General features: G+C 57.3%; 9 protein-coding genes across 9 annotated transcripts; 6 read left to right on the top strand and 3 right to left on the bottom strand.

Moving 5' to 3' along the window:
- Positions 1–1,355: 1,355 nt before the first annotated feature.
- On the top strand, positions 1,356–4,721 carry B0T26DRAFT_608819 (kinase-like domain-containing protein; the record flags this gene model as incomplete). The annotated part of the gene is made up of 7 exons (XM_060435865.1): positions 1,356–1,642; positions 1,727–1,832; positions 1,947–2,179; positions 2,501–2,911; positions 3,044–3,638; positions 3,696–4,138; positions 4,316–4,721. Coding segments are annotated over 7 exons (2,481 nt in total), but the record flags the coding sequence as incomplete, so codon positions are not given.
- A 2,249-nt stretch (positions 4,722–6,970) lies between these two features.
- Positions 6,971–11,985, top strand: B0T26DRAFT_67305 (uncharacterized protein). Its single transcript, XM_060439548.1, has 9 exons — positions 6,971–7,542; positions 7,618–8,240; positions 8,303–8,714; positions 8,794–9,485; positions 9,539–10,145; positions 10,206–10,318; positions 10,367–10,717; positions 10,778–10,832; positions 10,890–11,985. The coding sequence occupies exons 1-9, from the start codon at positions 7,298–7,300 to the stop codon at positions 11,794–11,796; spliced, it is 4,005 nt and encodes a 1,334-aa protein (XP_060303240.1). The 5' UTR covers positions 6,971–7,297; the 3' UTR covers positions 11,797–11,985.
- Positions 11,986–15,103: 3,118 nt separating this feature from the next.
- B0T26DRAFT_688237 (uncharacterized protein) lies at positions 15,104–15,399 on the bottom strand (the record flags this gene model as incomplete). Its single annotated transcript, XM_060440969.1, has 1 exon — positions 15,104–15,399. A coding segment is annotated over one exon (296 nt), but the record flags the coding sequence as incomplete, so codon positions are not given.
- A 73-nt stretch (positions 15,400–15,472) lies between these two features.
- B0T26DRAFT_746284 (Endonuclease/exonuclease/phosphatase) lies at positions 15,473–17,179 on the bottom strand (the record flags this gene model as incomplete). The annotated part of the gene is made up of 1 exon (XM_060444676.1): positions 15,473–17,179. The coding sequence occupies one exon, from the start codon at positions 17,177–17,179 to the stop codon at positions 15,473–15,475; it is 1,707 nt and encodes a 568-aa protein (XP_060303242.1).
- Positions 17,180–17,278: 99 nt separating this feature from the next.
- B0T26DRAFT_67381 (uncharacterized protein) lies at positions 17,279–17,604 on the top strand. Its single transcript, XM_060439642.1, has one exon. The coding sequence runs from the start codon at positions 17,379–17,381 to the stop codon at positions 17,553–17,555; it is 177 nt and encodes a 58-aa protein (XP_060303243.1). The 5' UTR covers positions 17,279–17,378; the 3' UTR covers positions 17,556–17,604.
- A 609-nt stretch (positions 17,605–18,213) lies between these two features.
- B0T26DRAFT_633339 (WD40-repeat-containing domain protein) lies at positions 18,214–20,131 on the top strand (the record flags this gene model as incomplete). The annotated part of the gene is made up of 2 exons (XM_060436536.1): positions 18,214–19,406; positions 19,504–20,131. The coding sequence occupies 2 exons, from the start codon at positions 18,214–18,216 to the stop codon at positions 20,129–20,131; spliced, it is 1,821 nt and encodes a 606-aa protein (XP_060303244.1).
- Positions 20,132–20,780: 649 nt separating this feature from the next.
- On the bottom strand, positions 20,781–21,184 carry B0T26DRAFT_604491 (CTAG/Pcc1 family; the record flags this gene model as incomplete). Its single annotated transcript, XM_060435799.1, has 2 exons — positions 20,781–21,069; positions 21,168–21,184. Coding segments are annotated over 2 exons (306 nt in total), but the record flags the coding sequence as incomplete, so codon positions are not given.
- A 1,071-nt stretch (positions 21,185–22,255) lies between these two features.
- Positions 22,256–24,510, top strand: B0T26DRAFT_737063 (protein-tyrosine phosphatase-like protein; the record flags this gene model as incomplete). Its single annotated transcript, XM_060443397.1, has 3 exons — positions 22,256–22,313; positions 22,378–22,704; positions 22,766–24,510. 3 exons carry the CDS (start codon positions 22,256–22,258, stop codon positions 24,508–24,510), a joined length of 2,130 nt encoding a protein of 709 aa, XP_060303246.1.
- Positions 24,511–24,617: 107 nt separating this feature from the next.
- On the top strand, positions 24,618–25,721 carry B0T26DRAFT_688246 (uncharacterized protein). The gene has a single exon (XM_060440970.1). The coding sequence runs from the start codon at positions 25,035–25,037 to the stop codon at positions 25,512–25,514; it is 480 nt and encodes a 159-aa protein (XP_060303247.1). The 5' UTR covers positions 24,618–25,034; the 3' UTR covers positions 25,515–25,721.
- The last annotated feature ends 45 nt before the right edge of the window (positions 25,722–25,766 follow it).

The raw sequence follows: 25,766 nt of genomic DNA on the forward strand, positions 1-25,766 counted from the left end.
GGCGTCGGTTTCGGTCGTGCATGCGATGTACTCTACGGCCTGCGATAATTTCGTTTTTCCTTTAGTATTTTTCTCTTGCTCTCGGCATGGCTGCTTAATTCCTTCGGGTCATGTTTCGCGGACGAGGTGTCGTGGACTCTAATGTAGTCTTCTGACCTGCGCGCTGTCTGCGAAGATCCCGTCCCTGTCGACGTGGGAAGCGGACGCTGTTAGACGGGATGACGATTTCTGCATGGCATATGAAATGGCGAAACAAAAGTCTTGCGAACGGGGTTTTCCTTTGTCTGGTTTTGCTTCTATATCGTTGTAGGCAACCAAGATACTCCACCACTTGATGGTCTCTATAAATTGACTGATCATTACACTGTGCAGTCGCCCTTTGCCATGTATTGTGGACTTGGCTACTCTACTTCCCGTGCCTGTGTCGTTTACTGGGAGGGAGGGCGGTACCAGCTGGCAAGGCGTTGCTTATCCTGATTGAGAAGACGAGAGTTGTTGGAGCAGTGCCGTTTAATTGTTTGACTTTTTGTTGTACTGCGGCAAGTGCCTGTATTTCCTTTTAGTAAGCCCTTTCACTTTTGTGGTAAATCCAACTGTGGAAGTCCCTCCTCGAGCATAGCCCCTTGAGCAGACGAAATAATAGAAGACGAGAACACATGCAGAGAAAGAGCAGCCCCGGCAGCTATCAGGTTACTAGCACCTGCCACTGCCTGTCACGGTTCTATTAGTCTACTCCTTCCCTTTATTCACAGCAGGCGAGCGACATTGGAAGGACTGGCCAAGGCAAAGCCAGAAATCGTTCTACTACTAGCGGTAGCAAAACCAGACACGGCGTGCTGCGTCCCCAGACCTCTCTCTCCGTGCTGCTCTGACAGCCGCCTCACTTATTCGGGTTTTCTTCTCCAGTCTTTCGCTAGTCTTAGGCGGCCACAGCACGGCGGTATTATATCATAAATAATACCGGGCTGGCATCAATGGACAGGGCCGCGGAGCGAAATGAAGAGAAGACATTCCCAGGAGCCAAGTCACACGGGTGCCGTCCTTCAGGGAAGCAACGCCAGGCCTGACGCCAGCCTGAGAACTTGGTCTCTTGGCCTCGGAGGCAGCTCGTCGCGCCCGTCCAAGATCCGCCGCCAGGGATCCAAACTACTCTCGGCCATCAAGTCGCTGACAAGGAGCAGTGAGTGCCGTCAGTTCTTGTGACAATTGATGCTGTTACTGCTCTCTGTTGGAGATGCTGATACTCACCGTCTTGGCGTCCAGCAACTGAGAGGTCCAGCGTCGATCAACATCGCGGGCTATCATTGCTCGTGGCTCACAAGACCAGATCTGTCCTGTCCCACGGCTTAACCAGGATGTCGAGCGCCCTGTTCCGGGGGTCGTTGGACCCTACAGTCATCCACCGGTCAGTTCCCAAGACTCGCCCGCCGCTGCACCAGACATTCCACCCAATCGACGAGGCGACGGGGGCGCTGACGCCGCCTCCCTCGCCCCCGGAGAATGTCGGACTCTTCCACACGACGGGCTCCAATACCGAGTCCAGCAAGGCCAGCAACGGCAACAGCCATGCGCACCACCCCAGCAACCCCAGCAAGACGCCCAACGAGTCGACGGGCAAGACGTCGGTAGACTCGCACAAGCTGTTCAAGAGGTCGTCGTCGAGCAGGATCCCCAAGGTTAGCATCAGCAGTAACAGCAACAGCAACAGCAATAGCAATAGCAACAGCAATAGCAACAGCACCGGCCATAGCAACAGCAATAACATAAACGCCGGCTCATCGGAGAAGAAACACGGCCACGCCTACTACCCCCCATCTCCGCGTGCCAGACAAGTCGGCAATCTCGTCGTCAAGACGACAGACACCAGGAACAAGAAAAGGGCGGTAGCACCCCTCAGCCCCCATGGCAACAACAGCGCCGCCAGCGCCGCGTCGAGCCCGAAAAAGGGGGCAACGACGCGGCACAATGTGGCGGCACGGTCCAGCCCAGACAGCAACCTGACGACGATCCAGGAGACGGTGCTGGACCAGATATGTCCGAGCGTGGTGACGGTGGAGCGGGCAGCGGCGGCCAAGATCTTCCTCGAGACACACTTCAACGAGCTGCTGGCGTCGGGGGCGAGCCCGCGGTTGCTGCGGCTGGACAATTTCGAGACGCGGCTCGCTGGCATGAGGCGCGAGTGGGAGGCGGGGATACGTAACAGCCGCCAGACCCAAGGGAGGACTACAGACCTGCGCTTTGATGCTGCTCCTCCTCCTCCTCCTCCTCCTCCTCCTCCTCCCGGCAACACCTACATTCGTGGTGGTAACAATAATAACCATAACAATGGCCAAGGCCACACTGCGTATTACTACCACCCGTATGGTAATAGCAATGCCAATCCATATGGCGGCGAGGACAGGGGGCAGGAGACTGGGGTGGTGGTGGTGGAAGAGGTGGAGAAATACGAAGACGACGACAACGACGTCTTTGTGCGTGCGATGTGGAAAGAAACGGAGAGGCGGCTGCTCGGCGAACAGGAGCGGGTGCTCCGGGCGCAGTTCTACCGCCGCGAGAGCGCCCACCTGCGCGAAACGCGCGTCATGAAGGCGCGCAGCATCCGCGCCCGCCACGCGCCGCGCGGCACCCCGGCCGCGTGCCTGGTTAACGACTACGAGGTGCTCAAGATTCTGGGCAAGGGCAGCTTTGGCGTGGTGCGACTGGTGCGCGAGAAGAAGAAGACGGCGGTGTTGGCTGACAGATGGCCGGATCGAGATTACAACGGCAGCGGCAGCGGCAGTGGCGACGGGGACCCGAGGCGCCAGGTGTATGCCATGAAGGTGATCCGCAAGTCGGACATGCTGCGCACCAGCCAGGAAGGGCACCTCCGGGCCGAGAGGGACTTTTTGGTGGCGTCGGAGGGGTCGATGTGGTATGTTTTGTTGTTGTTGTTGTTGTTGTTGTTGGCCCCCTATACCCCTTTACCCCTCTCCATCTTCAATTTTCCCTCAAGACATTGGACCTCGAGGGACTAGACACGACAGCCACTGACGCAGGCGGCTAGGATTGTGCCGCTCATCGCCAGCTTCCAGGACGCGGCCAACCTGTACCTGGTGATGGAGTACATGCCGGGCGGCGACTTCCTGGGGCTGCTGATCCGCGAGAACACGCTGCACGAGTCGGTGGCGCGCTTCTACATGGCCGAGATGGTTGTGTGCGTCGAGGCGGCGCACGCGCTGCAGTGCATCCACCGCGACATCAAGCCCGACAACTTCCTGATCTCTGCGTCGGGCCACCTCAAGATCGGCGACTTTGGCCTGGCGTTTGACGGGCATTGGTCGCACGACACGACGTACTACAGCAGCCACCGGTACAGCCTACTGCGCAAGCTGGGCATCCAGGTCGAGGGCGACGCGCAGGACCGCGCCGAGGGCCGCAGCCTGCAGGCGACGATGCGCTGGACCAACAACGTCATGGCGGGCATGGAGAAGCACGACCGCGACGAGGACGCGGCGGCGGCGACGGCAGAGCCCCTGCTTAACTGGCGCAACCGCTGCGGCAACCGCACGTCGGCCATGAGCGTGGTGGGCACGAGCCAGTACATGGCGCCCGAGGTGGTCGAGGGCCGCAAGTACGACGGCCGCTGCGACTGGTGGAGCGTCGGCGTGATCCTGTACGAGTGCTTGTACGGCCACACGCCATTCCTGGCCGACGAGGGCCGCCACGTCACCAAGCAGAACATTCTGCGCCACAAGGAAACGTTTGGCTTCCCCCAGCGCTCCAACGTGTCGCGCGCCGGCCGCCACCTGATAGCGTCGCTGATCGAGGACAAAGAGCACCGCCTGTGCTCTCCGCGGTACCGGAAAAAGGACAGGGGCAGGGACGTTGCCGCCGGCGAAGCCCCCCGCGACCTAGCCGGGCGGTACGTGTTTGCCAACGACGCCGAGGAGATCAAGGCGCACAAGTGGTTCCGCGGCGTGCCGTGGGACCGGCTGCACGAGCTGGAGCCGCCGTACGTGCCGCGGCTGTCGGGGGCCGACGACACGCGCTACTTTGACGAGGAGGATGACATTAGCGACTGGAGCGAGAGCGACGACAGCGACGGCGATGGCGACGGCGGCAGTGTTCGGGGAGAGGGGGTTAGCACCAGCGACCCGACGTCGACTCGCTCTCTTCAAGCAGCGGCAGCAACTGGTACGCATAACCACGACGCGTTTCTCCTGCCCCTTGCCCACTACCAGACGGCGCACAATGTCCTCGAGCCGCAGCAGCAGAACGACCGCGATGACTACCGCCACCACCAAAGCAACAGCCTACTGCCACCTCCGGGTTCCAGGTTCCAGCCGCCGCCGCCTCCTCCTCCTCCTCCTCCGCCGCCTCCTCCGCCGCGCGCAGCCATGAGCAAGGCGCAAGCCACCGAGGCCGCGCAGCAGAGGGTGCTGGCGGGGCTCAGCCGCAGTGCACAGAAATGGGCGCTGGCGGCCATCGCGGCGCCGTACGACGCGACGCGGCTGCGGGCGCTGGACGCGCAGATTGACGGCATAGCGGTCGGAACTGCCACGGGCGGCGGCATGACGGCGACGGCCGAGGAGCGGGCGGTGCTGCGGCAGTTTGTGCGGCAGTTTGGCCGGCACGAGCGCAAGCGACCGCGCGACAGGCTGCTGCGCGACGGCGCCACGCGCCGCGTCGTCATGGATGTGCGCAAGAAGACGGCCTTTATGGGCTACACGTGGCGGCGCATGCGCGGCGGCCCGCGCGGCGGTGGTTATCAGGAGCAGCAGCAGCAGGAGGCGATGCTGCTGGAGCACTTGCGTGCCGAGTTTGATGAGGACTGCCTCGGGCACGGCGGCGCGCCTGGCGTCGCGGTCGATGTCGAGGTTGACGTCAATGAGGAGGGCGGCTATCCCGGCCACGACTACAACCACTGCCATCCGTACGAGTACCAGGACCAGGACCCGTGCGGCGCCGACGGCGGCATGGCCCACGGACACGGACACGGACACGGTCTCGGCTTGACTGGAGTGCCGACGGGTGGTATTGGTGGTGGAGGAGGAGCCGTGTATGCAGGATACCACGGCTGGCTGGGCGATGGGCTTTCGCTGCCGGATACATACAGAGGAGGGATGAGCTTGCGTTGAGGGGGTGCTGGGTTGTGTTGTCCGTGTTTTGTGTGTGAGCCTACCTTGTGTGTCTTTTTGCTGTTGTTTGGTTCTGTGCGTGTTGCGCTGTTGGTGTTGTGTTTTGGTGTATCGCCGAGGAATTCAAGGGAGAGAAATGAGAGAGGGCGAGACAGTGAAATAGCTGAGGAGGGGCGGTTCGGCTGGAGAGTTGCCAAGGTATAGAGAGACGGACTGAATGAGTGAATGGATAGCAAACATTGTTATAGAGAGAAATAGGACACGCAAGGGGGAGAAGGGGAGAGAAACATGAATACAGAATATTGGCACTATTGATTTTTCTTTTCCGTCTTTTCTTTCTCTCACTGGTCCTGCGCTTGGTCTTTTGTACTTGTCAAAAGCAAAGGACGGAGAAGAGAAGCGGAGGTTTGGCAGAGACATGTGGTGAGAATGGAGACAGTAGAGAGAAGAGGAGATGGAATATATTTTATTTCACCTTTAATGTGGGCGTGGTGATGGGTACCTACAAGCCATTTCACTTTGTGATAAATCCAACTGTGGGGATCCTTCCTTGGGTAGAGCCTCCTTGAGTAGACGAACATTATATATTTTATTGTCTTTCGTGCACTTGACGAGAGACTTTTACAAGTCGATGATAATAGCGGCGCTGCCTTGTAGCAAAACGTGGGGGAGGGGTTTCAAGCTGTTATGCACTAGCCCGAGGTAGTGAAGGTGCGCGACACCATCCCGGATGCCCTGCACCAGTTATCGCTTCTCCATCTCTGACAAGGCCGGCTCGCGCTTATCCCCGGGTTTAGCTTATCGCTTGACGCGCTAATTACTCAAGTACCGTAGCGTAGGATACCGCATAGGCAAATAAATGCCACGGAACCTGCCGTTCTCTACGACACAGCCGTGCCGTGATACCGCGCAATATTTGGGTGCGGATGCTGCCGCAGCACCTCATGCACCTCTGCCTCTTGCAGCAGGATGGTGCAGCTGTTTGACGTTTCGCCGTACTCGAGCAGGTTTGGGCTGCTTGATGTAGACGATGGGCAGCCCGCGCGGTATTGGCAGAGTGCTACCCGACCACAGCTGCACTTCAGCACCAGCCCGACTTATGCCCGCCGCCATACCTTACGAAGCAGATCTACGTGCCAGCCCCCGCTGGCTTGACGCGAGCCCCCGATCCACTGCCTGCAAACATTTCGGGTGTCTCTTCGCGGTCAGGCTTTGTTGCATCGACGGGCGTGCAGAAGGTGGTCAGCTGAACGCTGTGAAGGTTTTGAGCTGACCCTATCTTGCAATAGAGCTCCATCTTACGCCAGAGGCATACGGGATCTTCTACAGCAAGACCATGAAGATGATTGCACGCGCCTGGCCTGGTGGAGTGCCGAACAAACTTCCCTATGTTGTCCCTGCCTAGGATGATCAGGCTGCATGGGTCAAAGAAGGCCCAACAAGGCAAAATCGTGTGTAGTGCGCCACGATTAGCGAGTGAGTTGAGACGGGCGGGGGTTCTGGACTGCGGACCTCTAAGCACCATGTCGTGGGGTTATCATTGGGGAGGCTCTTTGCAACGCAGCCAACGCCATGTTGAGCGCTAGCAGCCTTTCGATAGCTTGACTTTCACAGCCTCAACCTCCAGGATTTAGTCCTTCGGTTTGAGGAAATCATGACCAAGCACTTTCTTCAATCAAGACACTGCCGAGACCTTCAGAACCCCCGCTCGACGGAGGAGGGAATGCCACAGCTCATGCTGTGCGACACACTTTTTGCCTCGCGCACCCTCTTCGGTTCTTCCAGCCTCCAAATCAGTAGACGGGCAAGAAGTGGGTGTGGTCAGCAAGAGAGACACAGCCTACCCACCATACAACAGCACATTCTGCACTTTCACGGGCGCCAACATGCAATGCTGGGAAAAAAGATCTAAGCTCTAGACGGCGGTGAAGCGCCGCGCCACATGCAGCCAGAGTGACCGGTGGGGCGTAGCCATCCAGAAAGCGATGGCCAGAAGCAGGCTACCTTGGCGTTCGACACTTCGGTGTTGAGCGCAGCAACGCGAGGTAGCTTGCAGGAGGGGAGGTCCCTGATTTAAATAGGCTGATTGACCCTCCGGCCCTGAGAGTGTCTGAACAAAACTCCCACATCGCGCTATTTTCAAGTTAGGTTATTTCGGACCAGGAAAGCAGTCGGTGGTCATGACGGACGACTCGGTTGAGGGGTTCCCCCAGAACTCCAACTTCGACCTCCTCGCCAGATTGAGAGAAGCTGCGGAGAACGAATACGGACCCGCCTTTCGCGCAATGCAGAACGAGTCAACAGTTGTTCATATTTCTCGCTCCGTTGTTGGAACACCCGGTCCAACTGGTGACCCAGTCAGCAGGGTCAGAAGCCCTGAGCCGGAAGACTTTACAGCCAATTGGCCTGAGCCTGACAGCAACTTGTATGTCACACGTGCTAATATCAGCATGGCAATTGGGGACAAAGATGGCCTGTCGCTAACCGAATTCTCTCCCAGTATCGGAGCAATCACTCAAGATCTCGGTATTCGCCGTTATTGCCGTCGGTGCAATGCCGAGGTTGATGTGCACCCGGCTAGCCTCGTGATGTGTGCCGGCTGTGGAGGAGCACATCGACCAGTACACAAGGGCTGTCTTTCCAAGTCACGCGACCATCGACCCCCCCCGCCAGGATCAAGAAGTAGAAGAGGCGACTGCGAAGAGGTTTCATTCAAAGAATATGCGTACTTGACTTGGCTTCTTGACTCGAAACTCCTGCAGGGCCAAACCACCTCCCTTCACCTTGATGACTTGCGCACGACATGGTTTGGTGTGCCTCACGATCAGAAGGACTCACCCCCCAAGCTTCTTATCTGGCCACGGCTGCATAACCTGCTCACCGATACACCGGATCAGCCACATTACCAATACCCCAGCCTGGTGTCGTTCGTCGGAGACACCGGGTCCGGGAAAAGCACTATAATCAAAGCAATGATTCTCATGCTGGCACCGCGAGAACGTAGACGGTATCAGGTGCCCGTCCCCGGAACCGGGAAAGACCAGTTCACGTCAACAAGCAGTGATGTTCACTTATACGCAGACCCCTGGACTCTCTCAGCCGAGGTTCCGATTCTCTTTGCAGGCAAGTATCGTTCTATGGTCACTGAGAACAGCGCCCGATATTAGTCTCTAACGTACCAGCAGATTGTGAAGGACTTATGGGCACCAGCACCCCAGTGGCCCGAAGAGTCGCTAGTGCCTATCATGGGATCCAACGTTCTTCTCGCAGAACTGCTCGCGCTGCAAGAGATGAGGATATCCTGGTGATGGATCATAGAAAAAAGGCGTCGATGGAAGTGAGTCTGAGCTGGGCTCGTATCGTGCAGTCGCGAGAATCAGCTAGCAGAGCCGAGCCTCTAAGCGACGTGGAGATGGAGTCCGAGACGAGGTACTTGGATGATGTCTCCGATTACTCCGACGCTCAAGGCGATACTTCCTTGCCTGAGCCGCTTGGACATGTCCAAGCGGACTCGCGCGATTTGATCACAAAGAGCCTCTATCCACGGTTGCTGTACGCCTTCTCGGACGTTGTTTGCTTCGTGACATCGAATTCAAGGTACGTTAAACGCCTCTATTATCACTTCTTCCACCCCCCGGCGTAGAATATGCCTTAATTGACTAGCTGCTTTCTCCAGGGCATCGCAGGATATCCTTTGGAGGCTGTTTGAATGGTCCAAGGATGGCCTCGAACGCACCTTCAACCAACGAGTACGGCCCGGGCTGATCATCATTGTCAACAAAAACTCTCCAGACTATGATGATATGCTCCCAAGTGTTGATGACACAACTAAAACGTTCCTTGAGAGCGTAGAGAGCTCCAGCAAGTTCGTCGAGTACCAACAGAAATGGAGGTCTCGCCAACGGAGGATTGGCACCGCTGTGGATCTAATTCAGTGCTATTATGATGACTTCAGAGTCATCTCGTTGCCCCTCCATTCCGACATGCCCTCAACGGCCAGCCGCGTCTCTAAGCAGATAAAACGACTCTACCACGAGATACGCACTCTATCCGACAGTATCCATGCCCGCAGAAAGGCCCATGATCTGAACATGGACCTTGCGACTTTCAACTTGTACTTTGAAAGATCGGTCGAAGTTCTAGCACGCGACCACACCAGCTCCCTCGACTTCCATCCCTTGTCCGAGAATGACAGCCCGCTCCCCACGAGATTTGGTGAGCACATGGCGCTTGTTCTCGGGAAGATGGCGAATTTAGACAAATCAAGAGTTTCTGTCTCTGGCCGCGGCGAATTTCAGATGATCAAGGATATGGTCCCTTTTCTGGCATGCTGTATTCTATGTCAGATCTCAAGACAACTACAAGAAGGTGAGTAATTATATCTAATGTCAACCAACCAGTTATCTAACGAGAATCCCAAGATGTGTCCAACTTACAAGAAGAGCTTGTTGACGAGGCATGTCGCGGCCTTGAACGGTTCCGGAACAAATTCTGGAGGTGTGAAGCCATGTCAGGCGGATCCCGTTGTCAGAACTACTGGGAGAGTCACGATAAAGGACATCAATTTGAAGTCGCCAGAGAGTCGGCGTCAAGAGTCACGGTTGCGAACGGCGAGCCTCGCGCGCCAGAGGTAGATTTGATGGTCGGTCAACATGAATGTTCCTACGGGTCTTCTGTTGGGGAGTTCCGCGATTTACTTTGGCAGGCGATTCGACATTATGGACGACCCCGACAGGACGTTCGGAGGCGGTTGGTTTCCTTCGCCACGCAATCGGGTCTAAGCCGCCTCGAAAGCCAGAGAACTTGTCTCGCCTGTCTCTCGAACTGTCCCACAAACGTCCTTCCATGCATTCAACGGCAGCATGCTATATGCGAGGATTGCATACGCTGGCATACGGCTCCATCCCTGTCGGTAGGGTGCGTTATGACGATTGACAGCTGCCCGTTGGGTTGCCAGTTTCGGGAGCCTCCTTGGAGGGTCAGGGTAAAGCCGAAGGAAGCCCAGTCCAGGATTCTTGTACTGGATGGGTAAGTCTCCTCAACTCCATCATGTCTACCAACATTTTGATACTGACTGAATCAATCCAGTGGCGGTATTCGTGGAGTTGTTGAGCTCGCAATACTTTCACGGCTCATGGGTGAGATTCGGTTTGATATCCCTATTCAACAGCTCTTTGATCTAGTCATCGGCACAAGCACGGGTAGGTTTTATCAAAGAATATATATGCATTCAAACTGACATTAGCTAGGCGGGATCATAGCCCTCGGGGTCTTCGAGATGGGGTGGAACCCAGCAGAAGCGAGCCGCAAATTTCGCGAGCTCGCCCAGCAGGCGTTTACCAAGAAGCTCCGACTCCGGATCCCTGTCATCAAGCATGTTGCGGAGTACTTTTGCACATATCTATACCACAGTAGCGGGATCGAGGGCGCACTCAAGTCGGCCTTCAGCAATGACACCTACCTGTTTGGCCAACGCAGAGAATCATCCAATAATAGGGGAGGTGATGTAAAGGTAGGGGTTGTGTCATGTACGAAAGGACGCGGTCAGCCGTGCTTAATAGCGAACTACAATCGGAATCCGATGCAAGGGAGCAGGAATGGTACGAGCACGCTCGAGTTCATGAACCACCTGGTTGAGAGGCTAATATTTTGTATTACAGCCGACTACCTAGAACGGGAGGACCAACAGAGGAGAGACTTCAAAATTTGGCAGGCGTATGTCCCTACTTTTCCGGTGTCAAGTACCTTGCTGACTCTGTTTCCACTTTTAAGAGCTCGAGCGACTTCGGCGGCGCAAACATACTTTGAGCCATACAGGCACGAGCCAACAAAGAAGGTGTACGAGGACGGCGCCATCGTCAGAAACAACCCTGTCACGGTTGCTCTGGAAGAGGAGAAACGGATATGGAGCTCCGAGATCCGCCCAGATATTGTTGTATCGATAGGAAGCGGCATCTGTGTCGAGGATTCTGGTTCGATAAGACGAAACGAGCGTAGTGGAGGGGGGTGGAAAAAAATTCTACCTGCAAGAGTCAGAAAGCTGGTTGACACCGGAATCGACATGGTTGAAAGTACGCTAGACTGCGAAAGAGAGTGGGAAGACGCTGTCAGATCCAACCCGCAGCTTGCGGGGAGATTTCATCGCCTCGACATCGGTATTTTCGACCAGAAACTCCCGCGCCTCGACGAAGTCGACAAGATGGAAGAGCTCGAGAATCTCAGTACCGGCTACCTGGCCAAAAACAGCGAAACTGGGCAGAAGTACTTCAACACTAGCTACGGCAGCGCCTACTCTCATCTTCGCGCAGTCGCCAGGCAGCTTCTTGCGGCGCTCTTCTATTTCTCGGACGCAGGTGCCCTAGGTAAGACCAGCGAGTACACGAAACGGCTGACTGGTGTCATCTACTGCCGCCTCCCTCCTTCACGCGGGGCACAATCCCTAGTATGCGCCGCGATGTTTAGATTACGCGAATGTCGGACGCCTATGTTCGGGACCGAACTAGATAAGCCTTATACCCGGGACATCATCTTCACTAATACCCAAGGACGGTCTTTCGACCCTTTCACACTTTCTGCGCCGGTACAATTCGACATCCAGGCTGGCTCGTGGACAAGGACCATTGAGGCCTCCTTTCCAGCAAATCGAGACTCGGGCTGGGCAACTATCAGTGGTTTCTAGGGCATGGGTGGGCGCCAATTGTAGGAATACAAAATTTCTAGTTTGCTGAACGTGTTGAATTTTATTGTGGGAGGTGCCAACATCATCACGTCTGGTGACACGGCCAAGTACGGGCAGAGTGCTCGTTGCATGATGCAGATCCTTAGCGCCCACACAACCTACGTCCAATCCAAGCCGCTCATGGAGAACAGGGAAGACGACGCTCTTAATGGGCATCATTCGCGAGCTCTCGGGTCAATCCGCCAAGATTGCACCTAAGTGTCGCAATTTTTCCGTCAGGGCATAGACACGACCTTGAACAGCGTCACGGCTGCCCTGTCGAGAAGAAGAGGCAGTAACAGTAAAACAATGTGAAGTCGACCGGTGCATTTCGGGCGGTTATTGCAGGGCGGAGCTGGAGGGCACAGGAGAGGCTGGCCTGTTTGGCGGGGTCAGCCGTCCAAAAGAAAGCTGTGGCAGTGCTAATGACGAATGGCGGAACGGAATAGAGCAACTCCATACTTCCTCTTCAGTTGCAAGACGACGGTACTGAAGAAGATTGAGAGGAGTTGTATAATAGGGGACTATAGTACAAAGAGTGGTGAACGCCAACACCTGCCTGCAAAAATGGAGTGTGAAAATCCCAGCCATTGTTCGGCTTGTGAACGGTACCCAGGGTACTATATACGACATATCGTGGGCTGAAGGCGCTAACGTGCTGGAAGACTCACCGTAGGTTATTATGGTTACGTCTGATAACTATACTGGGCCGCCGTTCCTGTTACCTAGCGGAGAAGAGCTTCGTGATAAGGCTAAGCTGGTGGTTCCTATCCTTAGGGTTCGGCAGGAGTTTGTTCTTGGGGCTGGCACTGGCTACCGGGAGCAGTTTCCACTGCTTGTTTGCTACATAATCACAATATACAAGTCATAGGGCGTCACTCTCGACAAGGTGGTTTATGATATCTCAGCTCTAGAGTTCGCGTCCGGCCTATCGTACGTGGCAGTTTCTAGGGTCAAGACCTTAGACGGCCTAATGTTTGAGTCGCCGTTTAATCGGAGCAGGATATACCGCGAAGTGCCGGTATAGAGCATACAATTGAAGATAGCAGATTACGAGGCAAGGAAGTCACAGCTATTAGATCCACAGGAAGAGAAGGTCGACTCGAGCGATATGAGCGGGTATATAACTGATAGCTCTGTTATATAGATGTAAGATTTAGTTGTATAGGTTTAGCTATCGTTGTAAGAAAAGATCTCTAGAGCATCGGAGTTATTGGCCTCCGGATAGGATATTGTCGCTTCGCTTGCTCTCTACGTTATCCAAATAAGCCAACTATCGCGCCCTAATTTGCCAGGAGCGAGAGAGAGGAAGGAAGCGTCCCGTAGCGTAGCGAAGGGCCACGCGACTGACGAACGAAGCGACGCCAGCAATTTTAGTATATTCGTTTCCATATTCACTTCTATACTCTTCTCCTCTCTTTTTTCCTATATTTTCTAGTCACAGCGTGCCACCAAAAGGGCCCGAGAGGACATGTAAACATATACTTATTTAGGAATTCTACTATCTTCTACATATTTACTTATAACGAAATGACGATCCACTGATCCTGTTTTTACATTGAGCGCGAAGCTCGGTCTTTGGGCCAAAACCGTCATCGTCATCCATGATATAAAGGACCGCATAACCCAACAGGCTAGAATGCAACAATCATTAAGTACATACATTATATGATGGCAGACACAATGAACACAGTCCTACTACCAAAAGGCGTGCCAGAATAACAAGTCAGCGGTCCCTATCATTCTAGCCGTGTTATTTCTATATAGCCCTGACGGTTGCCGTGCCGTCACACATTGGCTGGTCCGCAGAAGGGAGTTCTTTCTGCGTGCCGCTTTTAACTTGATGGGCTCCTTCTGAGTGGCTAATCACACCATCGCTCCGTAATTGCCAGTCCTGTGCCTGCTACTCTTGCCACCTCACCGTGTTTGGACAAGTGAAATTGTGCAAAATATTCTTGAGCTTTTCGCAGTTCAAATATCATAACGTGATATTTCGTAATCCAAACCACATCTACTACTCATTTTACCACACTGTGATTTATAATCCGAGTCGCCAAATACGCTAAACCACCCGTTACCTGTCCGGAATCACTTTGCGGGCAATGGGACCTTCCTCCTCTTTGCTACCCTGCTACCCCCGGCCCTGTAAATGAAGTGTCTGGGGTGACGGCATGCTGCTCGGTCTTGCTTGTCTGGCTGTCTTGCTCAACGGCATCAGGCCCCCCAAGTCCTAGGAATGTCTGGTTGCCTCAGAAAGCGGCGGGACATTGAAGTCCACATTTCAGGGCAACCCTGGAAGTAGCATTAAACATCCTCGCGATGCTTTGTAAGTAGAGATTGCCGTATGGTTGCACATAGGTGATGATCATGTCCGAAAAGAAACAGCAACTGGCCGGTTAAGGCCGGGATGGTGAAGAGGATTGGTCAATTGGTAAGGCAAGGGCGAAGATTAAAGGATAAGGAAGGGAAAGGAAGGGGACTAAGAGCGAGAGGGTATTATATACTCTGGAAAACTCTAGGCATCCTAGACCTTGACCACACCGGCCGGGCTCGGATGGCCATTTTTTCCGACTGGAAAAACAAGTGATGACTGCTTACCGATTTCTCCCCCCTTTCCCCCTATCACCCCCCGTGGTACGCCCAAAGCAACTGGGTGGACAGGTGAATGCCATGCTTCCAGCAGGGTGGCCTCCTGTGGCAGCCTGGCTAGCACAAATCACGCCGCCTTTCGCTTTGATCACAACTAGGGTGCAGAGTCTCTGACAGAAACAACGTGGCATTGACCACCTGGGCTGCCCACTCCCAACCCTATGTCCCCGAGGGGCGTCACATTAGGTTCGCCATGCCTCTCCCTTCGCGCCGGACACAGCCGCGTGGCCGACTACTCTGAATCTCGGTTCCTTATCCTGCTAAAGAGACATCCTAATAGAAAGTAACGGAAATTATAGCTTAATTATCGGCGGAGGAGCTTATATGGCTGAGACCTGCGAAGTAAATAATCCTCGCGTTGTGGATACTGTGCTCCGGCGAACGTTGGCGGGACTCTCCATGTTCAAGGCTCTTGGCAAATATAGCGTGTGAATCGGCAAATAGGCGTATAACTAAATAGGGTATACGTAGCGTACTCGCTACTAATACTAAGAAGAAGTAGGGATTCTCCTCCGTTTGTAAGTACGACTTTTAAAAACCGAGATACTAACAAGAGGGAAAGAGGGTCCCGTTTTTGGATCCCGAGAACCCCTAGTTTCTGACCCCCTCTACTTCGTATGATAAGCTTCTAATCGCCAGACTAGTAGTTGGGTGGGTGACCACCAGCGAATCCCTGGTGTTGTATGTACTTCTTTTTTCGCTTCCCTTTGTCTTTGTTTTTGGTTGTGGTATGTAATGTAGGTATGTTGCGAGAGGCGAAAGGAGCGAAACGAGGGGGAGATAGCCGTCCCAAATACGGTACGTCTTATTTTCCTTCTCCTTCTCCTTGCAAGTTCGAGAAACACTTTGTGGGTATTCGTACAATACATGGATGACATGACATGCCATACATACCAAAACCCAGAAAAGACTCATGTGCTGTTCGCGTGCTGTTCACGTGCTGTTCGCGTATATAGATGCAGTAATTGAAACGAGAATCAGTGCCACCTCACCACCCCCTGTTGTCGCCTTCGTCGTCATGGCCATCATCATCAGACACTGGCACGGGCGGGCCCCCGCCGGCGGCAGCAAGTGCGGCCTTGGCGTTGACTATCTCCCACTCGAACTCGCGGAGGGCGCGCAGCTCGCTCTTGAAGAAGAGCAGGGCCAGAAGGCCGTCGACGGTGCCAGCAACAAGACCGAGACTGCCGAGGAGCAGCATCAGCAGGAACGACACCCAGTTGTGCGGGCTAAACCACACGGCGACCCACGCGCCGACGGCCGCCGCCACCGCCGCGAAGAAGTGCGCGCCGCGCCACCGCTTCTGCGCCCGCTCGCGCGCCGCGTACCACCGCGTCGCCGCCAGCACCTCGTCGTATGCTGATGCTGGTAGCGGCTCGACCGGCGACCGCACCGCCGCCAGCAGCTGGCTGTCGAAGCTGTGCGGGCCCCGCACCGAGCTCGTCCGCGGCGACTGCAGGTACGTCCCGTTGTGCAGCGCGTCGTCTTGCTTGTCGTCGAGGATCGTGGACCCGTCGTCTGGGTGTTGCTGCTTTTCTTGGTGTAGGGGCTGCTGTCGGGGGTTGGGGGTAGATGGGGTGTTGGCCGTTGCCGTCGTGTTTGTTGTTGTTGTTGTTGTTGCTGTGAGGCCCATCGCTGCCGACTTGTCTGCCGCGTGGTTGTAGTGGTGCGGTTGCGGGGCGTTGGCAGGGTCCAGGGGGTGAAAGACCAGCGTCGCCTCGACGGCAAAGTGGTCGCTGAGCGAGCAGCCGAGCTCGGGGTGGCGCATCATCATGCCGACGCTCACGCGGCTCACCACCCAGCCGCCGCCGAGCGCGGCCACGTCGCCGCACCCGGCAAAGACGTAGTCGAGGCGCTTGCCGCGGCTGTCGATGGTGTCGGGGGACACGGGGAGGTCGGGCTTCCCGACGCCCAGACGCTTTTGCTGGGCTTTTGGCCAGCGCCACGTGTTGTAGGGACCGTCCGAGGCGGCGCCGTTCTCGCGGATATTGAACTCGGCCGTGGGGATGGGGCGCCGGCGGGCCCGCTCCGGGGGGTGGTCGGCGGGCCCGACGGACGAGTCCGGGTGCAGGATGCGCCACGTGTCGCGGACGGGTGCATGGGCGGTGATCAGGCGGTGCTCGAGCGAGAGCGGCACCATGTTGAAGTCGCCGAGGGCGAGTACCAGACTGCCGCGCTCGGAAGCGGCACGCAGCAACTTGGACATCTCCCAGGCCTGGGCGAGCCGGTGAGCCAGGTACGAATCGTTGGGGCCGTGCTCGTAGGGGGCGTGGGTGTGGGTGTTGAAGACGTCGACGACGTGCTTGGGGGCAGGGCCGTAGCGGATACGGGCGTGGGCAACGCCCTTGCCGACGAACCAGTCGCCGCGGAAGAAGGCGGTGGGGCGGCCGTTGAGGGGGTAGCGGAACATGGTGCTCTCCTCGATGGGCCAGCGCGACAGGATGGCCAGGCCGCCGCCAAAGGGGCCGCTGAAGTAGAACTTGGCATAGGGCAGCTTGTGGCGCGTCTGGCGGCGGACGGAGCGGTAGTCTTCCTGCGTCCACAGTTCTTGTAGTGCGACAATGTGCGGCTCGGGGTCGGCCACGGCGATCTGGCGGCCAATCTCGGCCAGCCGCTCTCGGCGCAGCTCGGAGATATACTTGAGGCCCCAGCAGTTGAGCGTGAGGACCGAGATCTCGGACGGTACGTCGTCCATGGTGGCGGTGTCTCTCTGTGCACGCCTTAGACACTGTCTATCTTAGACCCAACTTAGTCTCTGCTTCTGTCGTTTCTGTCGCGGTTGTGGCGACGAGACGAGCGCGCAGTTATGTGGAACAAGCTGCGCTATATGAGGAGACAGAAGATCAAGTCGAGAAGAGTCTCGAGAAAGGGGCCGATCTCCCGACACACGAAACATGGACATGCAAAGAGTTGCAGGGAGCTGCTGTCGCCCTGCGGCCAAGCAAGCAGCCGTCGATCAAAGATACGCAGTATCCGCACCGGTTGGGTGGCGTATATTGTTTCAATCGGCCATTCGTTGTTCTTGTGTATCCTCCCAATTCCTTTTTCCCCGATTTCTTCAATCTGGATGAGATTTGAACTGATTTGAGTTGAGTTGATTGGGACAAAAGCAGTGGCTAATCACTTATTTCCGATCTCATTGCTGGCGATGAATGAAATGACTGCACACGTCAAAGCGGACAAAGTCGGCTCAGAAAAGATAAATTACCAACCTTGGGTTGGCCTAACAGGTTAAGGTACGTACGCTCAGATACTCCGTAAGGAAGGTACCCTAAATACTCCGTATACGCATCTAGCCTACGCGATGCGGATTCGGGCTGCCAACTGAAGAATCAACCAAGCTAGGTGCTGCTATCCCCGGCTGCCCCTGCCGTCCTGAGCTGAGGTGGGGGATTTGCGCCGCTAACCTGCGCCGGCCTGGGGCGGCTGAGTGAGCAACGAGCCATCGCATCTGCATTGGCCAATCGGCAATCGCATCATCCAACCAAAATCTGGCCCTATTCTTTTAGTGTACGTACTGTAGTAGCGCACCGGTCCCCTGACCACGCGCTGTGGGACGCAGGCCGTGGATCGTCAATTTCAACACGGCGCGGCAACACGGCGCGGCAACGCTCCCGTCCATTTCAGCCACGCGCGCCGTCCAATCTCGAATCTCGAGGCATCTTAAATCGAGCTCTTCCGGCACGCAACTCTTACGATTCCATTTATCACCAGCGCATCGCATCTATCATGGCCGGCCCCTCTGCAGGCGACGCGCGTCTCATGGAGCCGCCGACGAAGCGACGCAGAGTCAACGATGGCATCACCGACTCGAGGCCGCACCCTGCCTCCCTCCCCGCTCCCCGTAATCCCTCCTCAGCTTCGGCCTCGCCCTCCCCCGCCGCCCTCGGCCAGCAGCCTACCCCCAAGGGCATCTCAATTCGCCGGGGCCGCCCCGCCAGGAGCCCGCCTGTCGACGGCGACGGCGACGGCGACGACGATGGGCGATACCCTACAAGGACCCCTTCGAGTTCGCGCGGCTCGCGGTCGAGGTCTCGCTCCCCATCGCGCTCGCCCTCTAGGAGCCGCTCATACTCGCAGTCGCCATCGCGGTCACGCTCCCCTTCTCGCTCGCGCTCACCCTCCCACTCCACCTCCAGATCGCGCCGCCGCTCCTCCTCATCATCCTCGCGCCGCAGCTTCGACTCGCAAGACCCACACGCGCGGCGTCTCTCCCCCTCGGCCTCGCAGCCGCCCCCGCTGCTACCATCACACAAGCTGCAGCCGCTCCGGCCCCGCTACCGTCGGCGGCTGACCCTGCGCGGGCACACGGCTGCCGTCAGCCAGGTGCGCATCTCGCCCGACGGCCGGTGGATCGCCTCGGCGTCGGCCGACGGCACCGTCAAGATGTGGGATGCCGCCACGGGCGCCCACCTCGACACCATCGTGGGCCACATGGCTGGCGTGTCGTGCCTGGCCTGGGCGCCCGACAGCGACACCCTGGCGACGGGGTCCGACGACAAGGCCATCCGCCTGTGGGACCGCGTGACGGCGAACCCTGCCCACGCGTGCGGTGCAGGCGCTGGCGGCGCGGGCAGCGGCCGCATCCCCCGCGTCATGACCCACCACGCCGCCGCCGTCAAGACGGGCGCCGCCTGGTCCGCCGCTGCCTCGGCCACCGCAGCACCGGGCACCGGCACCCACCGCGGCGGCCGCTCTGGCAGGGGCTCCCTGCTCGGCCACCACAACTACGTCATCTCGCTCGCCTTCTCGCCCAAGGGCAACATGCTCGCCAGCGGCAGCTACGACGAGGCCGTCTTCTTGTGGGACGTGCGTGCCGGCCGCTTGATGCGCAGCCTGCCCGCGCACAGCGACCCTGTCAGCGGCATCGACTTTTGTCGAGACGGCACGCTGGTGGTCAGCTGTTCTACCGACGGTCTAATGTAAGTCTTTTTCCCCTTTTTTTCCTTTACTTTTTTTCTTCTTCCAACCCCCCCTTTCCTCCCTATGGCCTATCACTAACACTTTCCCCCTCTGCAGCCGCATATGGGACACGTCGACGGGCCAGTGCCTGCGCACGCTGGTGCACGAAGACAACCCGGCCGTAACGAGCGTGTGCTTCGCGCCCAACGGCCGCTTCGTGCTGGCCTTTAGCCTCGACAGCAGCATCCGTCTGTGGGACTACGTATCGGGGTCCGTCAAGAAGACGTACCAGGGTCACCGCAATAAGGGGTTTGCCGTCGGCGGGTGCTTTGGCGAGGTTGCAGAGCAGTCCGAGGAGTCGGGGATGACGCAAGCGCGGAGGACGAGGACGCGCGCGTTTGTCGCGTCGGCTAGCGAGGACGGCGACATTGTGCTGTGGGACGTCGGCTCTAAGGAGGTGGTGCAGCGCATCGCCGGCGCCCACAAGGGCGTCTGCTTCTGGGTTGATGTTACCAGCCGCGCCGGCGGCACCACCATGGTGAGCGCCGGCCAAGACGGCACCGTCAACGTCTACAGCCACTCGCCCAAGGGCGGCCGCGGCAGTGATGACGATGTCGCGGGGATGATGGAGGATGATGGCGGCGGGGACGACGATGCGGCTGCGGCCGCCGACCTGGAACTGCAGCGCCAGATCGAAGTTGATGCGCAGTCGCCTGTGCTGCATGTCAAAGAGGAGCGGCTGTGAGGAGCCAGGCAGTTTCTTGAAGCATACACACTCAAATGCGCACAGGTCCCTGCAAGCTGGGTTCGTTGGCGGTGTCTCACTGCCACGGGCGTCAAAATAGCGGAATGGTCTGATATAAGGAGGCAGTCGCAGCAGCAGTTTGTCTGCGATACATACTTAAAAGAAGCTAGATGGATGTCCTCGCAGCGGTTGAGATACCCAAAGAGTCTGGGGACCCTCGAGGGACACCCCCAGCAATCATGAATACAGGCGCCGTTGCTAGCTATCTGGCTAGGAGAGACATTTGACCCTGGACGCTTTCTCTGCATGTCTCCCGAATAATAATCCGGACCAACTGGAGAGTGAATCTCTGGCGACCCGCGACATGTTGGCCATCCCTACCTGTCTGTCTGTCTGTCTGTCTTGACCCAGGTGACTTCTAGTTCCGTGTGCTGGTCGCGGAGGGCGTTTGCTCCCAATGCCATGTCATTCATTACACATAGCGCCGCCCGCCCGTTCGCGAGCATGTCCTGCCGCAGCGAGCTACAGCCGGCCAGCTAGGTAGACATGTAGCTCCAGCTACTGCTATAACTAAAGCTCTATGTAGTATATGAACTTTTGTTATATATTCTTTTGTTTGTCTCTATCAAGTTCTATCTTGCTGCTGCTGCTGCTGCTGTTGCTGCTCAAGCACGTCGACGTCGAGCTCCTCCATGACCTCGAGCACCAGGGCCAGGCTCTCCATGAACGAGTTGACAGCCACGCGCAGCATGCGGTTTGTCGTTGCCTTGTACTCGACACGCAGCACCGTCTCGTCCTTCTCTTCTGGTGTTGTCGGGGTTGGAGGAGTAGTGGTTGAGAGCCGCCGCTGCACCAGCGCCGAGAGCTCCTTGTCGACGCTTAGCGCGCGGTGCGCGACGGACGCGAGACGCGCTGACGGGAACGGCACGTTGATGGTTCTGTATACGAGGAAATAATGCTTGTTAGGGGGTGGCATGTCCGCGGGTAGTTGTGTAAAAGGATGCGATGCGGGGGGGACTGGAGGGGTTGCACGTACAGTGCGCAGGGGAAGCCGTCTTGGTCCTCTCCTGGCGTCGCCATAGCCATCGCCACCAAGGGATGGGGTGGAACGGCTCCTATCTGATTCTGGCTGAATCACAACAAATACGTTTTTTTTTTCTTTGTTTGGGAGCCTCGATGACGATGCTTTTCTTTGCCAAGGGTTATCAAGGGGATTGCCACAGGCGACGACGGCGCTGCTGCTGTGCTGCCGAAAAATGAATGATGTTCCACTTCGGCGCAGGTTTGGCGGGGCAATGGCTCCGATAAGATAGCGAGAGCTGGCTGGCACTAGTGCAGAGCAGTTCAGTGGAGCGGAGCACATGTTCGGCCCAATCCCTGGTCCTGGCGCAGGGACTGGCTCTCGCAGACCCGGGAAAAGGGCCCGTTGCCATGGGGACGCGGGCCTCCAAGTGCTTTGGTGGGATATGATTGGCCGGCGGCTTGTTTTTGCAGGGCACATTTTTATGCGCAACAGACCCCCCATGCAATAACAACAGCACCAAAACATGTGTGCTAGAAACTGACTGCCCTGGCTAAGGCGGGTTTAATTACCTTTACCTCGCGCTGCCTCTGCAACAAACTACAAAACCTGTCGTGTGCTCAACAACAGCTCCTCTGCAAACAGATCACCGGCTTCCTTTTTTATTTTATTATTTTAGTTTCTTCTTCTTCTCCTGCTTGCGGGGGGAATTGGCCGACTTGTGGTCCGATACCCGCTGTTGTTTACCTGCGGAGTCTCTTGGCTTAGCTCGCCTCTGTTGTCGCCGCCGTGTTTTGGGTCAGGGATCTGTCGAGAAGGGGAGAAAACAAGAGATACAGACGACAGACAAGCAAAACACAACAAACAAGACCGGCCAATTCGTCTGGCATTGCATCGCAATCGCATCCGCGCCGGCATACCCATCCAATCGCAGCGCATCGCATCACAGCGCATCGCACAGGCCGCAGTCGCATCCCATTGCCAGCATCATAAGAGCATCGCTACTTTTACTACTACTGCATCGACAGACAACAGCAGTTTGGTTGAGATAGACGGAGAAATAGACACAGAGACGGAGACGGACAGCCAGCCACACCGACGGCATGGCTCCCTCGTCTCGACACGCCGGCAATCTCGGCCAGATTATCGAGTACATTCCAGGTATGTTGTCGTCCCCTGACATGAACATGATATCCATGAATAGTGCTGACATAGATGCTGGCAGACCGGCTATATCTTGCATCATATGTCGACGCGCCCGACGAGAACACGCTCTTCCCCTACCCCGACCCGCCGCCGCGGTCGCCCAGCAAGCGTTCGCAGCAGCGGGCCGTCGACGGGCCCTCGCCGGCGCAGCAGAGCACAGCCGCCCACAAGAGGCCCTTCTACTTCACCGTCGACGATACGCTCCTGTACAACGCCTTCCACCACGACTTTGGCCCGCTGCACATTGGCCACCTGTACCGCTTCGCGCTGCAATTCCACGAGATCCTAGGCGCGCGGGAGAATAAGGAGCGGCCCGTCGTCTTTTGGAGCCGGGCGGACCCGCGCAGTATGCTTTGACCCTCCCCCTTTTCTTTGTCGACACTTGGACATAACTAACACGATACCAGGCCGCGCCAATGCGTCCTGCCTCCTCGCGTGCTACATGGTGCTCATCCAGTCGTGGCCGCCGCACCTGGCGCTGGCCCCCGTGGCCCAGGTCGACCCGCCGCTGATGCCGTTCAGAGACGCCGGGTACAGCCAGGCCGACTACGGCATCATGGTGCAGGACGTCGTGTACGGCGTGTGGAAGGCCAAGGAGGAGGGCTGCTGCGTGCTCGAGACGTTTGATCTCGAAGAGTACGAGCGCTTCGAGCGCGTCGAGCACGGCGACTTCAACTGGATCACGCCCAACTTCCTCGCCTTCGCCTCACCCCAGCACACGCCCGTGGCGCGCACGCCCGAGGGTTCGGAGGGGTGGGCCGCGCTGCCCAAGACGCTGGCCGCCGTCGACGTGCACCCCACGCTGCCGCAGCCCTTCAAGAACGTGCTCCGCCACTTCTCGGAGCGCAACATCGGGCTCGTCGTGCGCCTCAACTCGGTGCTGTACAACCCGTCCTTCTTCGAGGCCCTGGGCATCCAGCACCTCGACATGATCTTTGATGATGGCACATGCCCGCCGCTGTCGACGGTGCGCAAGTTCATCCGGCTGGCGCACGAGACCATCACGGTCAAGAAGAAGGGCATCGCGGTGCACTGCAAGGCCGGGCTAGGGCGCACGGGCTGCCTGATCGGGGCCTACCTCATCTATCGCCACGGCTTCACGGCCAACGAGATCATCGCCTTCATGCGCTTCATGCGCCCGGGCATGGTGGTCGGCCCGCAGCAGCACTGGCTGCACCTCAACCAGGGCGTCTTCCGCGAGTGGTGGGTCGAGGAGCGCCTCGAGCGCCGCCTGCGCAAGGAGGCCATGGCCGCCGCCGCCGCCGCCGCAAACTTGGTGCCCAGCACCCCAATCCGCGCCATGCAGAAGGCCAGCCTCGGCCAGCGCAGCGGCAGCAAGAATAACAACAGCACATCAACACCGCCCAACCGCGGCTCGACCCGCACGCCGCTCGGCGAGATCGACCAGGACCACGCGCGCGACAACACCATCGGCGTGCACGAAGACTACCTGCCGGCGCCGACGCCCGGCCAGCCGCGCAAGACGCAGCGCGACCGCCACCACCCCTACAGCCGCGCCGCCAGCGCCAGCCTGCACACGGCGGCCACGCTAGACGAGGAGGACGAGGCGGCCGTCGACATTGACGCCAGCGCCGACCCCTCGTCGGCCGAGACGACACAGACTGAAGTGCTCGCCATGTTGCGCACCTCGGGCGGCAGCTCCGCCGAGTCGGAAGAGGAGCTGCACCTGCGCAGCATGCGCCGCAGCAGCAACAAACCCTCTGCCTCTCCCGAACAGCGCCACCGCCGCAGCGAGCGCTCCGTGTCGCACCACCAGACCAGCAGCAGCGTTACCGGCACCATGACGACCACCACCACCACCATGATCTACCAGGTCGTCGACAGCAACGACGCCTCACACGACATTGAGAACATTGGTACCTCTTCGGCATCAGCCGCCGCGCGCCACACGAAGGCCGCCGCCTACGACGGCATCCACCAGCGCGCCGCCTCGGCGTCCTCGTCGGGCGTGCTGGCCAAGGTCCGCGGGAATGCCAAGCGCCCTGGCGCCGTCGGTGCCGTGTCTGCCGGCGTGGTTTCGGGTACGGTCAGAGAGGCCGGCGTGCGCAAGACTAGCGGTCGCGTCGGCAGCGTCAGCGCTGCGCCTACGGCGGCTGCGACGGCTGTGGCGAGGAAGATCAGTGGGCTGTGAGTTGGCGGTGTCAGCTTGCTGAACTGAACTGACTTACTGACGAGCCGCGTGGCTGGCTTGGTCCCCTCGTCTTCCCTTTTTTTTTTTGGGTGTTGGGGGGGGGGGGGGGGGGGCATGAGATGCGAATACCGCCTGTGAAGGGTGGAAGCCGCGCCTTGTTTCGGTGCGACGGACCACGGCATACCATACACGCCACAACTTTCTACACCACGCCACGCCGCTCACAAAAACTTGACGAATTTCATGACCGCCATGCATGACCTTTGCTGGGAGTAGGGCCTGTACTTACTTGCGTGCTTGCTTGCTGTTTTCTTTTTTTATGCTGCCACAGCAACAACTTGAACAAAAAAACACGCAAGAGGGTGACTCCTCGGGTTTTTCTTCTGTTGTTGTTGCTGTTGTTGTTGTTGTCGGTGTTCTGTTTTATCGGCCAAAGCTTGTCCTGGGTTTATTTCTTTTGGAAACGGGAACGGGTTTGGGAACGGGAATTGGGTGCTAGTGGTGCTGGTGGTGGTGTCCTAATAATGCTTGCATGCTTGCATGCTTGCTTGCTTGTTTCCTGTTTGCCCACTACACACACGCACGGTTTTCACTTCCTTCTGCATGGGAACGAAAGCACGGATTTTGGCGTTGGCGTTTTATTATTTTGTTTTATTGTTGTCGTTGTTGTTGGACTTGGAGAGCGGAAAAGGGCGGCTGCGATGTCGTTTTGTGGGCTTGGTCTGTCAAGCTTGGCTATTCGTCTTTCTCTGCGCCGTCTGGATAATTGTCTTTCTGGATCGGTGGTTGGAAATGGACGAGAAGAAAGCCAGCTGAGGCGAGCTGGACTTGGTCAAGGAAAGAAACGGGGGAAGTGGCGTCGTGTCCCGGCGTCGTCTGTCTGCGGTCGGTGGGTGGTGCCATCGTCCAGCCAGCCTGATATACATATCTCTGTCAGGATATATCCCGGTATACGCTCCTTCCGAGTATCTCTTCGTCTGCCGGCCCGGCCAAATAAAATATAAATCAAGCCCTGTCACTTTTACGTCTTTTGATTGCCGTGTGATTCTGGCCTAGGATTTGCTGTGATGCCTACCGAGCCGAGTCGACTTTCTCGCTCTAAATGAAAATTTTAAGTGTGACAACTAAGCCGACTGACAACGTCCTGTTCAGCGTGGGCCATTTGGGATGGTGTTCTAAGACCGCGCTAATATTCACAAGCCGGAGCACGTACGTGCTAGTGTTGTTTAGCTCTTGTATTGAATTTACATGACAGT

This window comes from Lasiosphaeria miniovina (assembly GCF_030549165.1).
Source record: "Lasiosphaeria miniovina strain SMH2392-1A chromosome Unknown B0T26scaffold_1, whole genome shotgun sequence".
Taxonomy (NCBI): Eukaryota; Fungi; Ascomycota; class Sordariomycetes; order Sordariales; family Lasiosphaeriaceae; genus Lasiosphaeria; species Lasiosphaeria miniovina.